The sequence below is a fragment of the Medicago sativa genome, chromosome 4 (genome assembly GCF_051527215.1).
Source record: "Medicago sativa cultivar Bolivia chromosome 4, Bolivia_mono, whole genome shotgun sequence".
NCBI classification, from domain to species: Eukaryota; Viridiplantae; Streptophyta; class Magnoliopsida; order Fabales; family Fabaceae; genus Medicago; species Medicago sativa.
The window spans coordinates 90366498-90391240 of NC_140752.1; the positions used below are offsets into that span (position 1 = coordinate 90366498).

General features: G+C 30.5%; 2 protein-coding genes across 4 annotated transcripts; both read left to right on the plus strand.

The window, feature by feature from the left end:
* Window positions 1–9535: 9535 nt before the first annotated feature.
* LOC146933594 (beta-amyrin 11-oxidase-like) lies at window positions 9536–16665 on the plus strand. 2 transcript variants are annotated; one of them, XM_085705397.1, is made up of 9 exons: window positions 9536–9789; window positions 9946–10426; window positions 11457–11723; window positions 14438–14527; window positions 14620–14698; window positions 14800–14906; window positions 15065–15186; window positions 15473–15576; window positions 16310–16665. In XM_085705397.1, the coding sequence occupies exons 1-8, from the start codon at window positions 9557–9559 to the stop codon at window positions 15555–15557; spliced, it is 1464 nt and encodes a 487-aa protein (XP_085561523.1). In that variant the 5' UTR covers window positions 9536–9556; the 3' UTR covers window positions 15558–15576; window positions 16310–16665. The 2 variants fall into 2 exon arrangements, with proteins under 2 accessions (XP_085561523.1, XP_085561522.1); XM_085705396.1 differs by lacking the exon at window positions 15473–15576.
* Window positions 16666–20968: 4303 nt separating this feature from the next.
* Window positions 20969–24091, plus strand: LOC146933595 (GDSL esterase/lipase At3g26430-like). 2 transcript variants are annotated; one of them, XM_085705399.1, is made up of 5 exons: window positions 20969–21368; window positions 22763–22972; window positions 23078–23247; window positions 23345–23615; window positions 23731–24091. In XM_085705399.1, exons 1-5 carry the CDS (start codon window positions 21140–21142, stop codon window positions 24012–24014), a joined length of 1164 nt encoding a protein of 387 aa, XP_085561525.1. In that variant the 5' UTR covers window positions 20969–21139; the 3' UTR covers window positions 24015–24091. The 2 variants fall into 2 exon arrangements, with proteins under 2 accessions (XP_085561525.1, XP_085561524.1); XM_085705398.1 differs by having other exon boundaries at window positions 20992–21368; window positions 23084–23247.
* Window positions 24092–24743: the final 652 nt, after the last annotated feature.

The window sequence follows — 24743 nt, forward strand, 5'->3', positions numbered from 1 at the left end:
ATTCTATTTAATGATGGTTTTTTGGTTCATGCTATCTAAACGTGTATTTTTTATCATGTAATATTTTAGTTTTTTTATTTGAGAAGTTTTTTGACAGACCACAAGAAGACATCTCTATTATATGCAAATGTCTTCCTAAAAATTAAAAGTACATCTGACATCTTCACATTCTAAAGAGCATTAAACACTAATACACCTCATAAAAAAGTTTACACATGTGATATATTTGACTGTAAACATGCATTAATATTTTTATTAACTACCTTATTTATAAGCGGAAAGTTGTAGAAGTCTTATAATTGGCAAAACTAGATGAATTTTCGATTACTTATTAACCATGTTTCAATGGCAGCCATCAACTTATCGTCATTTTTTGATTTCTCAACCAATCAAATGACGAAAGCCAAATGTAAATTTTGTTGGTAGACAAATATAACTTCCTAACAAGCAAAATGTTAAATGCTTTTCCTCTCAACTTTCAACAATAACATAGCATGTTGACGTGACACTTTTTCCTTGATCTTTAATTTCCATTTTTTTCTTTTCTCAAATAAGAAATGTACAATTGATGTCATTGCAACGACCATTGATATGAGTCTATGTCATTGCAAGGACCATTGAATTGCTTATAAAATTGAATTAATTCAAATTATTTATGGTCAATTTGTTTAAAAAAAAAACCGGATCCCAAAATTATGTCAAATTATTCATTATACAATTGATTTAATTATAATGTTATGAGTAGTCTCATTTTATTGTTTTACAAAAGATGCAAAATCATGTTAGCATTTAATTGTAATATCAATTGTCTAATTCAACGTATTTATTGGTTTTCTTTGATTGTGTTTTTCCATGATTTTAGAGGTTGTTGGTACAAACTTGGACAAAGAAGAAAAAAATTAATTTTTTTTATAAAGAAAAAAATTAATCTAACAACGAATCTCTCTATTAACAAAAGCCTTTCCATATTTCAAAAGTACACATGTCATCTTAAATTTCTAAAGAGTATTAATTATTTCTTCGTGTCATAAAAAACGTATAGCTAAAAAAAACGTATGTTTTAAAATAGAGATTACAGGTATTTTAAAAAAAACGTATAGCTAATAATTTATTAAATCATCACCTTTTATTATTTAAACTAATTCCAATGTAAGATGTGTCATTTTTATATAATAAGTCAATCAAATGACATGCTTTTGTATATTTGCATCATATTCTAAGTTATTACAAACATCATCACATAATTTCCTATTTTGTACATTATTGAACACATAATTTTTTTTTTTGAAGAACGAACACGTAAATTATTTTTCTTTACTCTTTATATAATAAACATTTTTCTTACTTCAAATCAAAAATATATGTGACATCTTCACATTCTCCATTTTATTTGATGTTTTTTTATTTGTTTAGTTTATGTAATTTATAAAACATGAAATGACTAAAAGAGAATACTAAAAAAAAATTATAAACTCATTCAAATCTCAATTCACAATAAATGAAAATGGTACACTCCTATAATACGTGATTTCTTTTATGGGAAAATTGATAACATTAAGCATCAAATAATATAAAAAATCTCACTTTAATTTGACGTGATATACATGGAACTTATGTTCAAAAAATTGCATTTATAATCAATTATCATTGATTAAGTACTGTTAGGTGAAGAAAAATGTCTTGATCATTTTTCTCAACCAATCAAATCAAACCATATACCCTTTGTTTTAATTTTTAATTGGTCAGAGTTAAGCAAATCATCATAAGTTTTTATATGTTGAATTGTACATTACACAAGTGAACCAATAAAATTATATCATAGTACCAATTTTTAATATGTAAATCAATTAGAGTATAACATGCGTCACTTTTTATGTTGTGAGCCAATTAAACATTTTAGAATTAACCAATTTCGCATCATATTTTTTATTTGTTTAAAATGTAACTTGCTTCCAATATTTTCCTATATATAGTATATGTTTCTTTCATCATTTTCACATGCATATTTCTTCCAAAGAATGTTGTCAAACTCCAAAAAAATGTCATTACACCAAGATCCGATAACTTCTCTGAGATCAATTCGGTCATAGAATCATGAAGCAAAGTTGTTCGAATCATTCATGCTTGGTTCGTTAATGATGCCATCTATGACACACATTTGTTCTATCTAGATATGGTTCTCATGGATGCATCAATATGTATATTATGAATGTAATTTTATTTTCACTTTTTAAATTATTCTAATTTTTGAATTTTTATTTGAAATAATTTTTTATATTTATTAAAAAAATTAAGCAAATGGAAACAAAAAACTAACAAACCATTTCATCATAAAGTTCAGAGTTATAAGGGAGTCTCAAATGGGTTGGATCATTATATTTGGTTAAAAGAAACCCTAAAAAATGATATTGACAGCACGTCTTCATCAAAAAACTGAAGACATTAGGTATATTGGTCATCTTACTTACATGTTGCTCAATATCTACTCTTGCATCTAATATAAAATTTTAACTCACACATGACAAATTAATATCTCTTCCTTAAATGTGAGACTCTCTGTGTCTATGATATGGTGAAATAGCCGAATAAGGTGTCAGTACAGCATGGTAAAAAAGTAAGAAGACGAAAGAAATGATGAGGGAAGATAGTAAGTTAAAAAAGATGTTTTGCTCTTTTCTTTCATGAGGGAAATAAATGACGAGGGAAGAGAAAGTAAATTACAAAAAAAAAAAAAGAAGACGAAATAAATGATGAGGCATGATAGTAAGTTACCGGTAATTTTATGAGTTTGTTGAAGGAGTTAAAGATTACTGAATAATTACGCTACCATAAAATCAGACTCATTAATAAAATGTCACATCAATTATAAATGTCTAATAAGCATGTATTTTATCAACTCAACATAACACATATTTTGTCAAATTTTATATTGACACCACATTTTCATTTAAATTCTTTAGATCCATGTATGTTGATAATCTCACTTATATATTATTCAACATCTACTCTTTCATCCATTGTATAAATTTTACTCAAATTTGACACATTAACATCTCACCCTCAAGTGTGTGACTCTCCGCATCTTTAATTATGTGACATAGTCAAATAAGGTTAAACGAAGACACAACGTGGTCAAAAAGGTGATTTGATTGTTATCGAATGGAGGGAGGTTTATGTTCTTTTCTTTCGCGAAAAGAGAAAATGAAAAATAGAAAAAAGAAAGAAGATGAAAAATATATTTGAGATTGAGAAATATGTCTATTGAAAAAGAAACTTTAGATTGAGCGAATTGTTGATGATTTTATGGGTATGTTGAAGAAGTTGAAGATTTATGGGTTATTAATTTACCAAAAAATTAGACACAATTAAAAAAATGTTTGAACATTTAAAAATGTCTAATAAACATGTATTTTGTCAACTCAGCATAACACATCAGCGTTTTTATTTGGTTAAATTCTAACAAAGATCAGAATCGAAAGAATTTAAATAATAGAAATTGGTTAAAAAATGTTGCATTAAAACGGATGACACCCAAAAAATTAAATTGGATATAAAAATTAAACAAATGAAATCTAAAAACTAACCAAACTGTTCATAGTAATGTTCAGAGTTCTGAGGGAGCCTACAATGGATTGTATCATCACATTAGGTTAAGAGCAACCACACAAATGAGATTGACACCACATCGTCACCAAAAGCCTTAAGACATTGATCATATCATTCATACATTTCTCAACATCTATAATTGAATCCAAATAAAGTCAAATAAAGTTAGAATGAGGCACAACTTGGTAAAAAAAGGTGAGTTGGTAGCGGTTTCATAGATAAATGTTTTTGCTAATTTTTTTTTTAGGGATTGTTCATTTATTTCATGAAAAGATAGAAAGTAAATTAAAAAAAAGAGCAATAAAAAGAAATTAGAACATGAGAGAGAAATGATAAGGAAAAAAAATTAAGCAATGTTAGTTTCATTCGCGAGAGTATAGGAAATGGTGAGTTGTTGGTAATTTTACAGATTTGTTGAAGGAGTTGGAGATTATTGGTATTTATGCTACCTAAATAGTATACTTATTAAAGAAAAAATGCCACATCAATTCAAATTATAAAATAAACATGTATTTTGTCAACTCATTAGAACACATTTACACTTTTCCATCGTCAGATCCTACCAAAGAACAAAAGTGAAGCAATTTGAAATAATAGAGATTATATTTTTTTTGCATGAAAGCGAATGACATCCAGAAACTAAAATTTAAACAAATCCCAAAAACTAACAAAATAATTTATCATAATGTTGAGAGTTCCGTTAGAGATTATTGGGTTGCATAATCATATTAGGCTAATAGCAACTACACAATTGAATCATATTAGGCTAAAGACAACTACACAACTGAGATTGACATCACATATTCACCCAAAATTTTAAGACATTAGGTGTATGGGTCATATCATTTATATGTAGTTCAACATCTACTCCATATACACTGGAATTTTTACTCACTTGATACATTCACATCTCTTTGTTAAATGTCAGACTATATGTGTTCGTGATCCACCACAAAGAACCACGCCCGTGCACTCTCTCACAATGTTAAATTGAGATATCATACAACTGTTAGGCCTTCTGAAGGACCAACCACTGGTGTAAATCGACACATTTGAGAAGGTTCAACCACACATGTGAGAATGATACCACATTTTCATCCAAAATATTTTTTTTTTTGACAAACTTTTCATCCAAAATATTGAAACTTATGAGTTTTTTCATTTATTTGTTGTATATATTGAGCTTGAACTGCATTTGATATATCACAATATCCTCTCTCTTAAGTATGACGAAATTCTAGCCCGTGCTTGGCACGGGTTTCCATACTAGTTAATTCTAATAGGTGTTGATTTTCCACATTGAATAAAGAAGAGGAGATGACTACCGGCATTAACCGAGTGTATTCATTGTATTGCTATGTGTTGCACATGTTTTTTTTTTTTTAGGAAATGTGTTGCACATGTTTTGACTCCAGGTACATTTACAAGTTACATAACTTAATATTTTTTTTCTTTCATTATTGATTTTTTTGCTGTTATAATAATGTTGAAAAATTTAGTATAATGTAATCGCATTTATGAAGAGGAGTTTGAAATGAAAACTCTATTTTGAATTTGAGATTACGGTTTCTTAAAACATGTAAAATACAAACACTAGACAATCTTTTCAAATTTCCTTTCTTAAAGAGAATTTTGGACATAATATAATCATATTTGTTAAACTTGTTGGATTCTAAATGATCATATGAACTCAAGACTTCAATGTACACACATTTGCTAACAATATTCTATCAATTGTAGGAGGAGCAACTGCTTCAGCATTTGACAAAAGTCCTTTTCCTAATTGTCTTAGCCAATATCCATGTCCAGTTAATGAATTTTGTGATGTTTATTGTAAAGATAATCATTATTTTAGAGGTGGCAAGTGTGTTGCAAATCAATGTTGTTGTAGACCTGCAATATAACTGCACCAGCTTCTCAAAGGAGTATTTGTAAACATAGTCTTAATGGCCGACACAAAAATAAGTTAAAACTAGACCATCTACCCGTGCTATCGCACGGGTCATATCGAAGGTAATATTTGACAATAACATGTAATAAAATAGTTTAGTTGGATGTCATATTGTTCTAATTAAATTCATAATATTAATTATCGTAGACATTGGTACTGTACTATATCATATTATATCTATGACATCGACCTTGATATTGTAACATGACATCGACCCGACACAGATTTTGATCTTTTAATTGGAATGAACAATAAATGCGATTATCAATGAAATTAGGAACATAATTTGACTAACATAATAGCGAGACGGGTTAAGCTTTATTAATAAGAGAAATTAGGGTAAATCTAGGGTTAATACAATAAAATTAAGCAGAGAAATTAGGGTAAATCTAGGGCAAAATATTGCTTACGGATTAACTTTAAGTAATAAGAGATAATAGAAGAGATATGGTTAATATAGTAAAATTAAGCAGAGAAATTAGGGTAAATCTAGGGCAAAATATTGCTCACGGGTTAACTTTAATAATAAGAGATAATAGAAGAGATAGGGTTAATATAGTAAAATTAAGCAGAGAAATTAGGGTAGGGCAAAATATTGCAAACGGGTTAACTTTAAGTAATAAGAGATAATAGAAGAGATAGGGTAAATATAGTAAAATTAAGCAGAGAAATTAGGGTAAATCTAGGGCAAAATATTGCTTACAGGTTAACTTTAAGTAATAAGAGATAATAGAAGAGATAGGATTAATATAGTAAAATTAAGCAGAGAAATTAGGGTAAATCTAGGGCTAAATATTGCTTACGGGTTAACTTTAAGTAATAAGATATAGGATTAATATAGTAAAATTAAGCAGAGAAATTAAGGTAAATCTAGTGCAAAATATTGCTTACGGGTTAACTTTAAGTAATAAGAGATAATAGAAGAGATAGGGTTAATATAGTAAAATTAAGTAGAGAAATTAGGGTAAATCTAGGGCAAAATATTGCTTACGGGTTAACTTTAAGTAATAAGAGATAATAGAAGAGATATGGTTAATATAGTAAAATTAAGCAGAGAAATTAGGATAAATCTAGGGCAAAATATTGCTTACGGGTTAACTTTAAGTAATATAAGAGATAAATATCATTATTTTAAATAATAATGTTATATGGATTTAATTTACATGCAGTTATTGTTATTTTACACATATGTTACCACATATTTATACTGCATTTGATGAGAGAGAGAGAGAGAGTGAGAGAGAGAGGAGTATTTTTTGTTGTTTGGTTGTGGTGAGAAATAGAGGAGAGAGATTAAAACATGTATGATCCATGTGTTTTAGACTCTTTGATGAAGAGCGAAGAAACCATAGTTTCGATTTTTCATAGTTTTTCAATTATATCCTTTGATTGCATCATAAAAGACAATAAATTATAAATACTCGAACATCATGCATATGGGATTGAATAAATTAAGGGACAAAATACCTGACAAAAACTGAAATTCTTATCCCCCAAAACCATATATGACAACTTTGTCCCAAATACAAACCGTATAAAAATATCAAAATAATCTTACGTGCGCCAAACATCAAACAAGATAAAAAAAATTATTCAATCCTTAACATTGTGTTTGACAGAAGAGGAAAAGGAGGGAGAGGGAGAGAGAGAGAGAGAGAGAGAGAGAGAGAGAGAGAGAGAGAGAGAGAGAGAGAGAGAGAGAGTATTTCTCTTGTTTGGTTATGATGAGAAATAGGGGATAGAGAGAGTTTAAACATATGGGGCCAAGTTTTTTAGACTCTCCGCACAACAAGAAGAAACAAGCCAACCAAAGTCTCAATTTTTAATAATTTTTCAATAATTTCATTATAGGGTGCAGTTAGTTTGCACCACCAATTACATTGGTCCCACTTACACCAGAAAGACTCATTGTAGCAGGTTTTTTCCAGATCAAAAGGTACAAGGACCACTATAAGGTGTAAACATAGTAGTAAATCTTTTATTCATTAAATTTAATAAATTTAAATCAGGCAACACATGTTGTGCGCATTGGTTTGTTCTTTCTTAATTAATGTCATTATTTTGGATCTATGAAACCCATAACCATTAGAAGTTTTACCCCCAATAAATAAAAGATTGTTAATCCTCTTCGATGGAACATGCAGAGTTTCATAGAACCCATAATTGAAACATAAACTAAACCCAAAACCATTGATTCTTTGTATGTGATTTTTGTTCCGCGTTTCCCAATCTACAATTCACGATTTAAAAGCAGTTGAAGTTTTGGTTTTCGATCTACAAACTTAATGGTTGAAGTTTCGATCTGCGATTGAACTTGTTTGACGTTTTCATCAAAAAACTTGAATGTTTTCGATCTGACTATAACATTGGTTGTGGAAAAATATTAAATTCTTGCAAGATGTGTGTATGCCTTTTTGCTGTGATTACGAGTATTTTTTTGTAAATATATATTGTCATCTACTGTTATAGTTTTCAATTTAATGAGATATATCAAAAAAAAAAAATATAGTGCAACAAGTTGCAGATGGCAGCCTAATTTAATAAAACCAATGAAAGAAGACAGAAAATATGTGAAAATAACTTATTAAACTAAAATAGAAAGAAAAAAACAATTCAAGGGTTAATTTTGAATTAAAAACCCTAAATAACCCATTCTTTGATAGAGATAAATGACGACGACTGAGATTTGAAAACTCATTGGCAAAAGCGTCAGTTTTTTGTGAACAATTTTGTCAGGCTTCATTTTATGAATGGATTGTGATGAGTTAAACCGTTCTATTAATCCCAATGAAAGGTCTCTCACTTAAGATGTTTAGCTACTTAATTGTCATCCTTAATAGACGCTTAGCATATGGTTAACATAAGGGTAGTCATCATCTCATACTTACTCATCGGCTACCTTGGTACTCTTAAAGGCAATGATAGAACTAGGTGTATATTATGTTAGAGGGGCGCGAGTATATTATGTTGAATACATATAGAGTATATTAATCTCTCTTACTCAACTGATAGCTAGCTAAGGATGGAAGCAACTAAAGAAAAGCTAGAACAAATAGCCTAAACCAATATAGTTCAGACCGAAATCACTTGGTCCACTGGATTAAATCAAAACATAAAATTACATGATGGTGGTGGCCAAGGAATAGGTGACTTCCACCAGTTCACGTGACCATACAACAAAACTCCAAAAAAATCATTAGCACATTAGAAACAACCATAAACTAGTGCCAAAACATAAAATTACATGATGGTGACCAAGGCATAGGTGATTTCCACTGGTCCTCAAAAAGTCACGAACCTAGAGGACAAACAAAGCAAAAGGAGACAAAAGTATCACCAATAAGATGCCTTCTTGAAAGCATTCCAAGGGAACACAAACATCAAATATTATGGACAGCGACTTCCCAATTAAAGCTATTACAAATGCAGAAAGAAGGCACGTATTATTACTACTCTTAATAATAACAGATAGATAAGTGACGCTCGTGTTCCTCGTTTATTATTATATTATTTTATTTTATTACTCCATCCGTTTCAAAATGAGGGTCGCTTTAGCCAAAAAAAATTGTTTCAAAATGAATGTCACTTTCAGTTTCCAATGCAATAATAACTTTTTCTTTTCAATTGTACCCTCCAATTAATACTCTGCACACTACTTTCAAAGTATTACTTTTAAAACAAACCAATAGTTAATAAGGATAATTTGGTAAAATAACCATTCTCTTTCTTTTAATCATTGCATTTCTTAATATGTGTGTAAACACCTAAAACGACACTCATTTTGAAACGGATGGAGTATATTATTACTAGTGAAAAGACATGCATTCGTGTCCGCCTTACTGTTTTTTTATTGTATTAACTCGTGTAAATTATAAATTGTATTTTATGTAAAGAGATATCTAGTTTACATGTATCATTGTTGTACTTTATACGAGCAATAACTTCTATATAAAGAGATATCTAGAATCCATTCAGAACATCAAAAGCACCAAATTAAATATGGAAATGCAGTGGGTTTACATTTCCACTGCTGCTTTGTTTGCATGCTATGTTTTTGTAAACAAATTTTTGAGGAGGTTTAATGGTTGGTACTATCATCTCAAACTAAGAAACAAAGAGTACCCTTTGCCTCCAGGTGATATGGGATGGCCACTTATTGGCAACCTATTATCATTTAACAAAAACTTCTCATCTGGCCAACCTGATTCATTCACCACCAACCTTATTCTCAAGTATCTTTCGTTTTCTCACCTTTTTTTCCCTTCTACTATATATATATATATATATATATATATATATATATATATATATATATATAGTAATTATACAATTTACTCATGAAAAAACAAAATACGTGTACTTACTATTATTTGGTTTTAATTTTTTAGATATGGGAGAAATGGTATCTACAAAACTCACGTGTATGGAAATCCAAGTATCATAATTTGTGATCCTGATATGTGTAAGCGAGTGCTCTTAGATGATGTAAACTTTAAAATTGGTTATCCAAAATCCATCCTAGAGTTGACAAAATGTAGACCCATGATTGATGTCTCGAACGCAAATCACAAGCATTTTCGACGCCTAATCACTACTCCCATTGTTGGTCACAAGGTGTTAGACATGTACCTAGAACGTCTCGAGGACATTGCAATCAATTCCTTAGAAGAATTGTCTAGCATGAAGCACCCCATCGAGCTCTTGAAAGAGATGAAGAAAGTTTCCTTTAAATCCATTATCCATGTTTTCATGGGAACTTCTAATCAGAACATTATTAAAAACATTGGTAGTTCATTTACTGATTTGTCTAAAGGCATGTACTCTATCCCCATCAATGCACCTGGTTTTGCTTTCCACAAAGCACTCAAGGTTCTTCACTCTATCTTCTTTGATCAATTCTTTTAACCTCTCTTTACCATGTCATTGACGATAGATAATTTTGTAAAATCGCTCATAATTTCTCTTTTTAATACAAAATTAATCACATCTTTTAATGAGCAAAAATGACAAAACGACTTAGAGTAATAAGATACAGAGTAAGTAGATCACATCGGATATATAGTCTTTCGGGAGACGCGCTTTAAACTATTTCTTAAGTCTCGAAAAGTTGAGGCCCAATACAGGAATGTGTTTTCTCTTGAGCAATTGCTTTTAGATAAGGCTACTTGTCAAAATCTCTTTAAGCGCAAAATTATTTAGAATGATGAGAGATCAAATTGTGTGTTTTGTGGCCGCTATTAGTGTTAGCGGTCAACACTCGGTGGGATTTAGTCCCACATCGGATAGATATGATTATTGAGAAGAGTTTAATTATAAAGAGTAGACAAGTCGGTTTTGTATGGATGAGTTAGACCTCATATTCGTTATAATTAGAAGACGGAACGACACTTACTTAGAAACGCACTTGATTTGTAAGTCGCAAAATGATGTTATCTTTCTATTTCTATTTCTATTTTCTATATATCTATATATTGAGATAAGTATCTGACTGGCTGGTTCCTTATTGAGATAAGTATCTGACTGGCTGGTTCCTTAGATTGTGATGGTTCCGTAGTTTTTCTCTTTGGACTGTCTCGGATTATCGCCACATTGTTTTGGGTTTGATTTTCTCCTTAGATTGTGATGGTTCCGTAGTTTTTCTCTTTGGACTGTCTCGGATTATCGCCACATTGTTTTGGGTTTGATTTTCTTTCGTTCTAGTAGTTTTTGTTTTTCTCATATTTTCTTTTCCTTTTTGGTTCTGAATTTTTTTTTTTGAGAGGTTTTGGTTCTGAATGTTATGTTCATTTTATCTTGAAATGGGTTTGAGTACTCATTATATATACTATTGACTTTTAATTATATTTGATTTAAACTTTGGCAGTAGCTAAATAATTTTCATGTTTGCATGATATTGTAGGCACGGAAGAAGATAGCTAAATTATTGCAACCTGTTGTGGATGAAAGGAGGTTGATGATAAAAAATGGACAACATGTGGGTGAGAAGAAAGATCTTATGGATATTCTACTGGAAATCAAAGATGAGAACGGTAGAAAATTGGAGGATCAAGATATCAGTGACTTGTTGATAGGACTTTTATTTGCCGGACATGAAAGTACAGCTACTGGGATAATGTGGTCGGTTGCACATCTTACACAACATCCACATATCCTACAAAAAGCCAAGGTAAATAAAGTTAGCAATATTTGGGCTAATATTTAATAGGTGAATGCTAACCATTGTCCTTGGAGCGTTGATTAAAATATTAAAATGCGTAAGTTTGCATTAAAAGTGGTGTAATCATTACTAAGAAAAAAATAAAGACTTTATTTTTAAGATAAAATTTCTATTAATGGAATCCTTAATCATTGATCTTAGAGCACTGGTCGCAAAATTGATGATTGATCTTTGTAAGAAATGGGTTTAGTGTGGGAGTAATTGTCACACAAAATTTGTATTTAATTAATTTTGACTTAGATTATTACTCCCTCCGTTTCAAAATGAGTGTCGTTTTAGGTGTTTACACACATATTAAGAAATGCAATAATTAAAAGAAAGAGAATAGTTATTTTACCAAATTATCCTTATTAACTATTGATTAGTTTTAAAAGTAATATTTTGGAAGTAGTGTGCAGAGTATTAATTGAAGGGTACAATTGAAAAGAAAAAGTTATTATTGCATTGGAAACTGAAAGCGACACTCATTTTGAAACAAATTTTTTTGGCTAAAGCGACACTCATTTTGAAACGGAGGGAGTATTTATTGGCAAATGTTAACTTGTGCTCTTGAGGACACATGTTAAGGAACTCATTATAGAAATGTACACATCAAAAATAGTGTAGTCAACTTCTAAAAAGTTAAAATATGATGTTTTCCAATGCAAAGTTGCTTTTTTTGAGTTCCTTAACATGTGCCCTTAGGGCACAAGTTAACATGACCCTTATTTATTTTGTCAGCAAACCTTGTTCAACAGGACACTTGTGGGTAGAAAAATATTTGTCTTGTAGCTAGCTGTGTAGACTAGAGAAGATAAAGTAGTATTGTTAACAGTTATTAGACAAGTGATGAAACAGAAAAGAACAAGCAGCAATAAAATATGATACTCCATCTGTTTCGTATCAACTAACACAGTTGATAAAAGAGAAATGATATTTTGACAACCACTTTTTGACAATTTTTGGACAACTTTCTTTCTCATACTCACATGATGTTGTTATCCTCTCTCTTCCTTTTTCTCTCTCCATTGTTTTTGACCAATAAGAAGTGAGAAAAACAAGGTTGTCAACAAAGTTGTCATCAAATGGATGTCAAAATATCATTACTCTTGATAAAACTAACACAGTTGATAATGTCACATAAATCAATACATATTTTTTATCTTTAATATCTTTAATTATCTATTAGTATAAATTATAAAAATTTAATATTTTAAAATATTTATCGAGACAACAACATCTTATATGATTTTTTTTTTGTATATTAGTAAAAAAGTATAATCAAAGTATATCATATCAGTAGTGCATATTGTCAAATAAATCATCTAATATGAGACGGAATGAGTATTAATTTTTACTTTCAAACAAAAATTGAGCACTACCACTTGTCGGTTTCAACCAGACTTGGTCATCATTGGAAACTTAAGTTTTTCCGAGGCTAAACGTTACCAAAGTTTAACTTAATTAACTGATAGGTACATTGTATTATATATGTAGAATTTAGAGTTTGAATTCTGAATAGTTCCTCTTAGTGTGTCGCAACTTGTAATTTTAATTGTTTATCATCACGACAACGTGAAAAATGAAGGAATAATTTAATTTAATGCAATAACTAATTAAAAAATAAAAAAAAATTTAAATACAATTTTGAGTAAAAAATCTTAATAAAAATTATCAAAATTTTAAAATAACTCTTTAATTAAATGCAACAACCCCTTACGAGTTATTTACTTTCTCTCGTAATATAGTTTTTTACTTGTATTATTGGATAATTTTGTCAACAACCAAATGATCATACTCAAATAGGTTAATGAACTCCAAGCAACAATGGTTGGCAATGCGGCTTAACACAAAAAAGAAGAAGATAAATTTGTCAAAAAAAGTTACACAATTATATAACACAAATATGCTTTTAGATAACTTTTTTTTTTCTTCCGGAATGTTGTTTCCTTGGTAATGATAGCATTTTTGAGTTAAAATTGATAGACTAGTCATTTTTTACTTTTCTTAAACTTTTAAATTAGCTTTTATGATAAAGACTAGTTTATACCACCAAAAAAGTCTATAGAGGGTTGTAATGTGTTATGAAGACGTTAACATATCCTAAAAATTATTCTTGCTAACTTGTTTAAGTTTCTAATGCTTTTTATGCATTACATATTCTAAATATTATTCTTGCTAATTACTCGTACTTTTGTTTCTTTTCAATTGTAAGCTATTTAGAAAACTTTGTTTCTATCATTTTTGCTTAAAAAAAAAAAACTTTGTTTCTATTTATGTGATTTTAAAATTTAAAAGTTAAAAAAAAAAAAACAAATTTCAATATTTTTTTACCAACAATTTTCATATTAACTATTCTTTTCAATTATTATACACTTACCTTAATAATTAGTTATTTTACACTTGCGTCCTCGTGAGCTTAGCTCAGTTGGTTGGGACAATGCATATAATATGCAAGGTTCGGAGTTTAAACCCCGGTCACTACAAAAAAAAAAAGTTATTTTACACTTGCACAAACGCAAAACGAGAAAATGAAAAAATGGTCAATAAGGGTAAAAATATATTTAAAATTTGTTTGTAAACACGTGTATATAATACTAGAGGAAGTATTATCTATATAAACACATAAATCTAATTTAATGATCAATAGAAAATATCTATATTACATTTTTCATATATTGAAGGAAGAGCAGAAAGAAATCTTGAAGACAAGACCGGCCTCCCAAAAACGATTGAGTCTTAATGAAGTCAAGCAAATGGTTTATCTTTCTCATGTAAGTATATTGGAAAATGACATGTATAGTTCATTTACATATGTGGAAAAGACTACGACAACAAAGAAATGAGAATATATTTCTTCTTGCAGGTAATCGATGAAATGTTGCGATTTGCCAACATTGCCTTTTCAATTTTTCGAGAGGCAACATCTGATGTCAGCATCAACGGTATTTCATCTCATATTCAATTCTATGCCAGCTTATGAGTAACTATTTTTTAGCTATCAACATTTATTAACGGGAATGCATCATTTGCTCAATATTTTAAGGTTATCTCATACCAAAAGGATGGAAAGTGCTAATATGGGCGAGAGCCATTCATATGGATTCTGAATATTACCCAAATCCTAAAGAATTTAATCCTTCTAGATGGAAAGTAAGTTGGATTGATATTTTTACTTTTTTTTACTCAAGTTATATTATTATCTATCAATTTACATTTTTAAATGTAAGTAGATAATATTTTTTGAAAATTTAATTTTAAATCATATAAGAGCATTATTTCAAATTTAAACAATGACATTTTATGTGCAGGATTATAATGCCAAGGCAGGAACCTTCCTTCCTTTTGGAGTAGGAAGTAGGCTCTGCCCCGGAGCCGACTTAGCAAAACTTGAAATTTCTATATTTCTTCATCATTTCCTCCTTAACTACAGGTCAGCACCATCTCCTCTTTCCTTCAACTCTTCATCTTCACCATTTTGACCTTCTTACATCTCTGAAACTAGTTGATACTTTAAGTAGATTGATACATACGAATCAAACATAAACACGACAATGATACATAAATATTGATAATAACTTAGGAAAATGAAACAATTAAATATAACTACATGTGTTTGTGTCATGTTTGTATGTGACATTGACACATATAGGGTACTAGACATGCCTTCAATTGGCAGCTTTCAATAAGAGTTATAATAATATTGGCTTCCTTGTTAGGGTGAAAGATTGTAGCGATAGTGAGGTTGAAAGTTCAAACCTATGTTGCATAGGTATGGGTATGGTACCTGGTACGAGAATATGACAATTTTTAGAAAATTAAGGTATGTACAAGTACGTCAATAAAATCATAAGGTTTTTTTATAGAATATATATTAAAGAGCTAAATTTTTCAATTTACAACAAAAACATCACGATAAAAGTTTAAAAAGTTTAAAATTAGTGTTGGGTACGACAACAAAAAACTCATATGCACATATAACAATATGTTATCATATCATATTAATATACATGAGAAAGTCACAATTTTCACTCACAGTAGAATAATGAGCAAAAATAAGTACCACGAGTACAATATATGTACCCGGTATGGGTACTTCACCTTTTTACAAGTCCCATGCTTATGAGGTTCAAACTAAACCAAAATACTCCATCCGTTTTAAAATGAGTGTCGTTTTAGGTGTTTACACACATATTAAGAAATGCAATGATTAAAAGAAAGAGAATGGTTATTTTACCAAATTATCCTTATTAACTATTGGTTAGTTTTAAAAGTAATACTTTGAAAGTAGTGTGCAGAATATTAATTGGATGGTACAATTGAAAAGAAAAAGTTATTATTGCATTGGAAACTGAAAGCGACATTCATTTTGAAACAATTTTTTTTGGCTAAAGCGACACTCATTTTGAAACGGAGGGAGTAACATTTATCATTCACAAAAATGATAGCTTTCGATATTTATTGGAAAATATTCACTTGTTATTCTTTTAGGAGAAACATAGTGTGAAAATTTTATTTAATGTTGTTGTTTTTTTACTAACTTATGCATTGCATAGGTTGGAGCGAATAAACCCAGATTGCCGTGTTACTACCTTGCCACAATGTAAGCCCACTGATAACTGCCTTGCTAAGGTTATAAAGGTCTCACGTGCTTAGCTAATTTCAAAGACATTTGTTTTATAAATCAGCAGTTGCTTCTCTTATGTTCCAACTGGAATCATGAATTTTTCTAGTTATTGTAGTTTTTAGTTTGCTTGTTACTGTCATGTGTTCAGTAAAAGCAAATGATAATAAACTTGTAATGGGATGCGGAGAATCACTCCACGTCTTGATGGAGATTGGGTGTGTTAATTTGATTTCTTTCTTAATCATGGGTTATTTATTTCAATGAAGCTTAATTTGTTACCATAAAGTTCATGCTTATTTATAATATGGTGTGAGAAATGGACTCATTTTATTTTTTAAGTGGTTTGTAGAACATGCATATATCATATCATAAGTTTTGAGCATCATTTTATCGTTTCATTTGTAATAATTAAAAATGTTACCATTCTATTGAGCAACATTATATTTTTAGCAAAGATGAATGCTAGAGACACTCTCTTTTAAACACTCTCTCTAACACTCACTCTTTTATTGAATGAAACTAATATATGTCCCACTACTTTAAGTGGAACCCATTTCCAAAGTGTGAGACCCACCTTGATTTAAACCAATAAGGAAGTGAGTGTATGAGAGAGTGTTGAAAAGAGAGTGTTGCTAGCATCGTTACTAATTTATAAAACACCTAAAAATGTGGATTAGTCCATTGTTATTTCCATTTAAGGCTAATCCAACACAATTTTGATCAACATAACTATGATTATCTAATAACTTCTTATAACAAGAGAAACACTCAAAGTGTAGTTACTTTATGGAGCGTTGTTTCTGTGTATTTCATGGCAACTCTTCCGAACAAAGTCAAAAGAAATGCGCCTAGATTGCGGCGGTTTTTTTAACTATTTTGTGGCGGTTTTTAACCTTCGCTGAACGTTTTGCGGGAGTTTTTAAAACCCCCGGTTATAATAATCCCAAAAATTTGTTTGTGGGGTTTTAGGGGACTGCTGGTATCGCGTTAAATTGAAGGAGTTTTATTTTGGGGGTTTAAAACCCCCGCAAAATGTCAAAATTGTAAAAAAAAAAAAAATATAACGATGGAAAAATGCAGAGAAGAATAAATCACTTACACAAGTTGTTGATACAACACTATCAATTTGTCCATTACACTGTTTCTTCAATTCATCTAAAATCAAATAACACAAATTCAAACACCTTCACTGAATCTTCAACTAGCCTGTTAACACCAACACCATGGAGAATCACAGGTCCTCTTCTTGTTGCACATATAAATATTCCTTTAGTTTATTCTACATTTTGATTGCAACATACTTGAAGCTACTCTGTGCAGAAGCCTTCCTCCTAGAGTTGTTGGTACCATTCTGGACAGAAAGTTGCCATTAAGGTTCCTACATGATAATTTTTTGAAAATGAAGTTACAGTTTTCTTTTCCGTCATATATATTGGAAAGTTAAAGACTAGAGTCCTAAAACCACTGTAATGACGTAAATTTTCCAAGACTTCCAGCAATTGTTCCATTGAAAATTTTCTAAGAATGGGTTTGATGGTTTTTCAATTCAATTTTAATTAACATTGCATTGCCCATACAATATTACTTCATCTTTATCTAAATCAGTCCATAAATTGTATCTTCACTGTGAACCTAGAGGACAAGCATAAAATTATGGTGACTTCCACTAGTCTCCAAAAAGTCACGAACCTAGAGGACAAACAAAGCAAAAGGAGACAAAAGTATCACCAATAAGATGCCCTCTTGATAGCATTCCAAGGGAATACAAAAACACATCAAATATTATAGTGACTTCCCAATTATAGCTATTTTCATGTCAGTCATAAATAAAGGCACATGCACAACTGCATTCCGTTTTTGGACACTAAAACAGATCAACACAGCAGCTCCACTAAACTGATATGATATCACAAAATTGTCAGCTCACATAGAAGTAGGGCACAAATGAATTACCACCTTCAAGAGCAACTCCAAAGATCCAAGAGAGAAACCCTCCAACCGACACACACCAAACCTCTACGAGCATCTAGATAAATATTTAATCTCTTCCAACATTTCACACAAATTTCTTAAATAAGATCCACTAACCAATTATCAATAATTTATATCATTACAGTTCAATTTTTTAATATTAAAAAAGTGTGGATCACACTTAATATTGAAATCTTAAGTGAGACATCGGGTTTATAAGATCTCGAAAAAATTTCTCCCTAATAAAAGTATCTAATAGATATCAGATCTTAAAAGTAAAAGACTCTTCCATTAGAGATGATCTAACACAACCAACACCTCGATACAAAAAAAGCTCAAACTTTACATTGTTGAAATTGAAATTAATAAAAGGCATGACTCGCGGACGCAATACATTTACTCAATGAATTTGACGCTTGAAAATTCATATGCAAATGAATCAAAAGGACAAAAAAAAATGAAAAAAGATAAAGGAATAAATCGATACGTGAAATTAAGTTAAGAGACCATTGAGGTAATTTTGTCTTTAATATTTTATTACCACCTCTGTTCCCTTTTACTTTTTAAAAAGAAAATTTTAGATTATTGTTTTCATTATAGTTTTCGCTATAAGTTGCCAAAAAAATGTAGGCTTAATTGCAGTTTTTGCCCCTTAACTTTCCCAAAGTTGCGATTTTGGCCTCCTAAGAAAAAAACTACAAAACCACCCCTTAAGTTTTGCAACTGTAGCAGTTTTGGCCCCCCAAGGCAAAAAAAAAAAAAAGACAAGTGACACCTCACTTAAGGTGCCACGTCAGTGTAGACCGAGTCAAAATTGGCCTTGGGGGCCAAAACTGCCACAGTTGCAAAACTTAGGGGGCGGTTTTGTAGTTTTTTTCTTAGGGGGACAAAAACGCAACTTTGGAAAAGTTAGGGGGTTAAAACTGCAATTAAACCAAAAATGTAACATAGAAGTGTTAACAATATAGAGTTTAATAGAAAATAACAAAGAGACAATTGGGGTTCCAATAGTTTTAAGAGCATCCACAATGGTGGGTGCTTCATCTATTTAGCACTGGAATTAATAAGCACCCTCATTGTGGAGAGAAAATGTTTGGTGCTTATAGAGAAGGGTGGCTATATAAGCACCCTCTCTCTCTTTAATTTTTGTGAGCCATATGTAATAAATTGTACACAAATCAATAAACTTTGTTGAAATACAATGACATTGAGTTATTAATAAGATCTATTTTCTGAGGTGCTGAGTTGGAGAGATTGGGTGCTTATTAAGTAATATCATTGAAAATTAGAAAAATACATGATGTGTATATGCATGACCCACTTAAACATCCAAACTGGAGTGCTCTATTGTAGATTGTCTAACCTTACAAAAGGTTACACAAGAATAGTAATATTATGGTGAGGATGTTTTACTCCTTCTTTCTCTCTAAACTCAGCCGGGTGCATCATGGATAGGATATGATCCTACTACCTTTGTATCGGAAAAAAAAAAATGATCCTACAACTTTTCTATAAACAAATTACTCCTTCTTTCTCCTCCAATTGTTACGAATGAATCATTGCATCAATTACAAAAAGTTTTTTTTCAATCAAAACTTATTACAAGTTAATCAACACTATTGATATGTTTGCTTTCCGATTCCCCTACTATTTTTTGGTGAATCCATTCCCTACCTCTAAGATTGTGATGCTTGGACCTGGGTGTATGGTAGACGATACTGATAATTAAGGATATATCTATGATGTGTGCTCATACCAAAATGTAGGTTATTTTTCAAAATAGATATGCAAGTATATTAAGAATGACCTAATTACATCTGTCAAGTTACTATAACCTAATCCTTTGAGATGGAAGGGATAGGAAAGTTATGTCATCAATACTATGAAGATTATAACGGCTATCTCATAGCGTTTTGCAGTCATACATTTATGGTGATGGTGTAGAAAAATTCCACCGTAAGAATTATTAATCATTAATCATGACCATTAATTCATATTATAATTGAGGGTCAAGATTGAGAGTAACTATAAAGAGTTACTTTTAGAGTCAATGGATCGTTTCTTTTATATATATAATGGACTATTAACTTAGTACTCTCTCCGTTCTTATATCTAACCACCCATTTGATTTTATTTTTGTCCCTAAATGTAAACCCCTTTTCAAATTACTATATGCATTTATTATTTTTTTCCTAAACATACCCCTAATTAATAATATTAACTTGTTTTGAAATTTAAAAAGTCAAATTTAATACATATACAAACAAAGGACAATATGGTAATATTAACACACAAAACAGCCATTATAATTACACTGTCAGCTTTTCTTAAGAAATGTGAAAAAAGTAAAGGGAGGTTACATCAAGGGACGGAGGGAGTAATACACAGGCATAATAGTAATTCGATACTTTTTTTTCCGAAGGATGTTAAGTTCGATACTTTGTTATCTAACAAAAACTATGTTTACAATTTGCAAAAAAAAAAAAAAGTATGTTTACAAAGAAATAATAAATACAATTAAAAATTCAAAGAAAAAAGAGAGTGTTTTTTTTCTTCAAAAGAACATTATATTAAGAACACGTGTAGTTTTTATATTTCAAGCATGATAATAAATAACAAATTTTTTATTTTTAGTCACATGTTTGACACATATCCTAAATTCAAGGCTTTTTAACATGCAAACCTCTACTTAATTATGCAGTGGTCAAACATTGTTTAAATTAGATCTGAGCGGTTATTAAATCAAAGAAAGAGCTATGCAGGCACAAGGAGAGAATGGAGACAAGTTATGTCATGGGTAGTAATTTCAACATTTCTAGTTGTAGTTATGGTGACAAGTCCTGTAATTGGAGCAAGGAATTGTAGTTTTCCAGCAATATTCAACTTTGGAGATTCAAATTCTGATACTGGCGGTCTCTCAGCTGCTTTTGGACAAGCTCCACCCCCCAACGGAATCACTTTTTTTCATACTCCTGCTGGACGTTCCTCTGATGGTCGTCTCATCATTGATTTCTTAGGTAAGTGGTGGAAATTCTCACTCATAATGTTTTTTTGTCCCTTTTTCGTTGAGTGTTTCTTATCTATTGTGATTGTGTACACACTACAAACGAATAAAGATATATGAATATAAACATTGTCTAATATGTAGAAGCAAAGAGTAATGATATTTTGACATCTATTTGATGACAACTTTGTTGACAACCTTGTTTTTCTCACTTCTTATTGGTCAAAAACAATGGAGAGAGAAAGAGGAAGATAGAGGATAACAACATCATGTGAGTATGAGAGATAAAGTTGTCAAAAAGTGGTTGTCAAAATATCATTTCTCAGAAGCAAAATAGACTTGCACCATATACAAGTGCATTTTATACCAGGGTCATGTTAACTTGTGCCCTAAGGGCACAAGATAAGAAGCTTAAAATAGAAATTCAAAATAACTTTTATAATTAAAAGACAATTTTTTAAACGTTTAAGGCATTGAATGCACAATTTCCAAGAATTTTTTTTTACATTTAGCTTTTAACTTATGCCCTTGGGACATAAGTTAACATTTCCCTTTATACAATTAGATCAATAAATCATATCATATTTCATTCAATTAGAAGCAAAACATGTATCACTTATGCATCCAAAAATGGGCCGCAAATAAAAACAATAAAAATAAGGGAAATGTCAGGGCACAAGTTAATGATTCAAAATAGAAATATTTTATTGTAATTAATGCATTTGACTTTAACTTTTTTACTTTTCAATAATTGAATGCACAAAATTTAAGAAAATGTTTTCATTTTTGGGTTGCTTAACATGTACCCTAAGGGCACAAGTTAACATAACCCTAAAAATAAAGGTGGCATTAGAGAGGAAGAGAAAACAAACATGAACACTATCAATGTTTGGAATTATTATTTTCTAAGAATTTATTTACTTTTTGGTCAAATGTCATATTAATAATACAACCTTTCTTTCTCTTTTCTTAGAATTTATTTAGTCAAATCCCATATCAATTATTTTTGGTTACAGTCAAATCCCATATTAATAATATAACCATTTTTTTTTCCTCTTTCCTATTGAAAATGTAAACAACTATACTTATTAATGTAACTTTACGTAATTTTTGAAAGATTTTCTCTTTTTCCTTTCCAAATAAAAAATTCTCTTTTCAATATTGTTTTGTGTTGGTGTCTTGGTGAGACTCATAAATTTTGACAGATAAAAGAGAGAGTTGGAATGTATGTGCCAAAAAAAATGTGTTGTTGACATTATTCTCTCAAGATTTAATTAATTAATCTAAGATTATGTTTTTTTAAGAGAGTTCACCTAAGATTTTATATACCAAAAAACATTTTAACTACAACATCTTTTGATTATAATTTACTTTTGACTTCTTGTTAAAATTTCATCTTAAGAACAGCTCAAGACTTGGGGTTGCCTTATTTGAGTGCCTACTTGGACTCAATAGGTTCAAACTTCAATAGTGGGGCCAATTTTGCTACAGCAGGATCCACCATCAGACCTCAGAATACAACCAAATCCCAGAGTGGATACAGTCCTATATCCCTAGATGTTCAACTTGTACAATACTCTGATTTCAAAGCAAGATCCATACTTGTTCGCAAAAAAGGTACAAACGTCTAATAACTAACTTATTCCTCTAAATAAACTTTGGTTTATGAAAATTGAACAAGAAAGACTAAGTAGTTATTTATAATTTTAATTTTTGGTGCAGGAGTAGTGTTTATGAAATTGTTGCCCAAAGAAGAGTATTTTTCTGAGGCTTTATACACTTTTGATATTGGTCAAAATGATCTCACTGCTGGTTACAAACTCAACATGACCACAGAACAAGTCAAGGCATATATACCTGATGTATTAGGCCAGTTCTCTAATGTTATAAGGGTACCTCATTTATCTAATTATCTAACTTTATGTTATAATTTTTTTTCTGTAATGCATGAAATTGAATTTACTTAACCATAGTGTTATCATTTTGTAGAGTGTATGCAAGGAAGGTGGAAGGTCGTTTTGGATTCACAACACAGGCCCATTGGGCTGCCTCCCGTACATGTTGGATCGTTATCCGATGAGTGCGGCCCAAATGGATAAATTTGGGTGTGCGAAACCGTTCAACGAGGTAGCTCAATATTTTAACTACAGATTGAAAGAAACTGTTGTGCAATTAAGGAAAGAGCTTCCAGAGGCCACAATTGTTTATGTTGATGTGTACACAGTGAAATACACCCTCATCAGCCATGCACAAAAATATGGTGAGCAAAAAAATTATGAAATCACCGTATTAATTAACCAGATTTTGATTTTTTGATATATTGTTTGATGAGAAGTTAAAAAGTGTTGTGAAACAAAATGTTTTTGAATTGTAAGGTTTTGAGAAGGGTGTGATTGCATGCTGCGGACAAGGTGGGAAGTACAACTTCAATAATGTGGCAAGATGTGGAGCTACCAAGATTGTGAATGGGAAAAAAATTGTGATAGCTAAGTCGTGCAAAGATCCAAGTGTGAAGATTATTTGGGATGGGATTCATTACACTGAAGCTTCTAATAAGTGGATATTCCAACAAATAGCTAATGGATACTTTTCAGATCCACCTATCTCTTTAAATATGGCTTGCCATGCCCATGGGAATGAATCCATCAACCACAATTAATCCAATTTTAATAAAGTGAAAATTATATATCATTTGTTGCACACACATTTAATCCAATTTCTCGACGTTATTTGCTACAACGATGGATGTATCTTACACATTTTAGGTTTCAGTTGTTAGATTAAATCATCCTTTAGTAAAAACAAATGTCAAATTAAATTATCCAATTTTTTAGGTTTTAATTGTCAAATATCTCTTAGCTAGATGACGAATTTCTGGAGATTTGATGGAATCGATAAAAAGTGATTCCCCTCCTTCGAGCATAAATGATATGGTGTAACTTAGATCATTTGTATTCAATCAATCAATAATCGTACATGAGATTCATTAGTACATCGGTGTTATGCTATCTCACGACCGAGGTAATGCACAAGTGAGAGTACAATGAGATTATAAGATATAATCTAGAGATAACACTTTAGTAGAGTTTGATACAGTGGGGAATGAATATGTCCTTAAAACGGCACACAATGATTCTTATATAAGGGTGTTCGTCGATGCTGTGTGTTTGTATATGATGACTTGCATAGAAAGTTATCTGTTTCCTTAGACTTGGTGTGGATTATGGGGGCAGGCTATGGACTATTTGACCACAATATATTAGGCCGAAGTCCATCCTAAAAAATTTCTTTTTTAAAACATTTTTTTATATACTGAACTTAACATTAATATACATGAAGGATAATATATTCTAAATTTAAAATATTTTCTAAAAGATAATTCCTACTA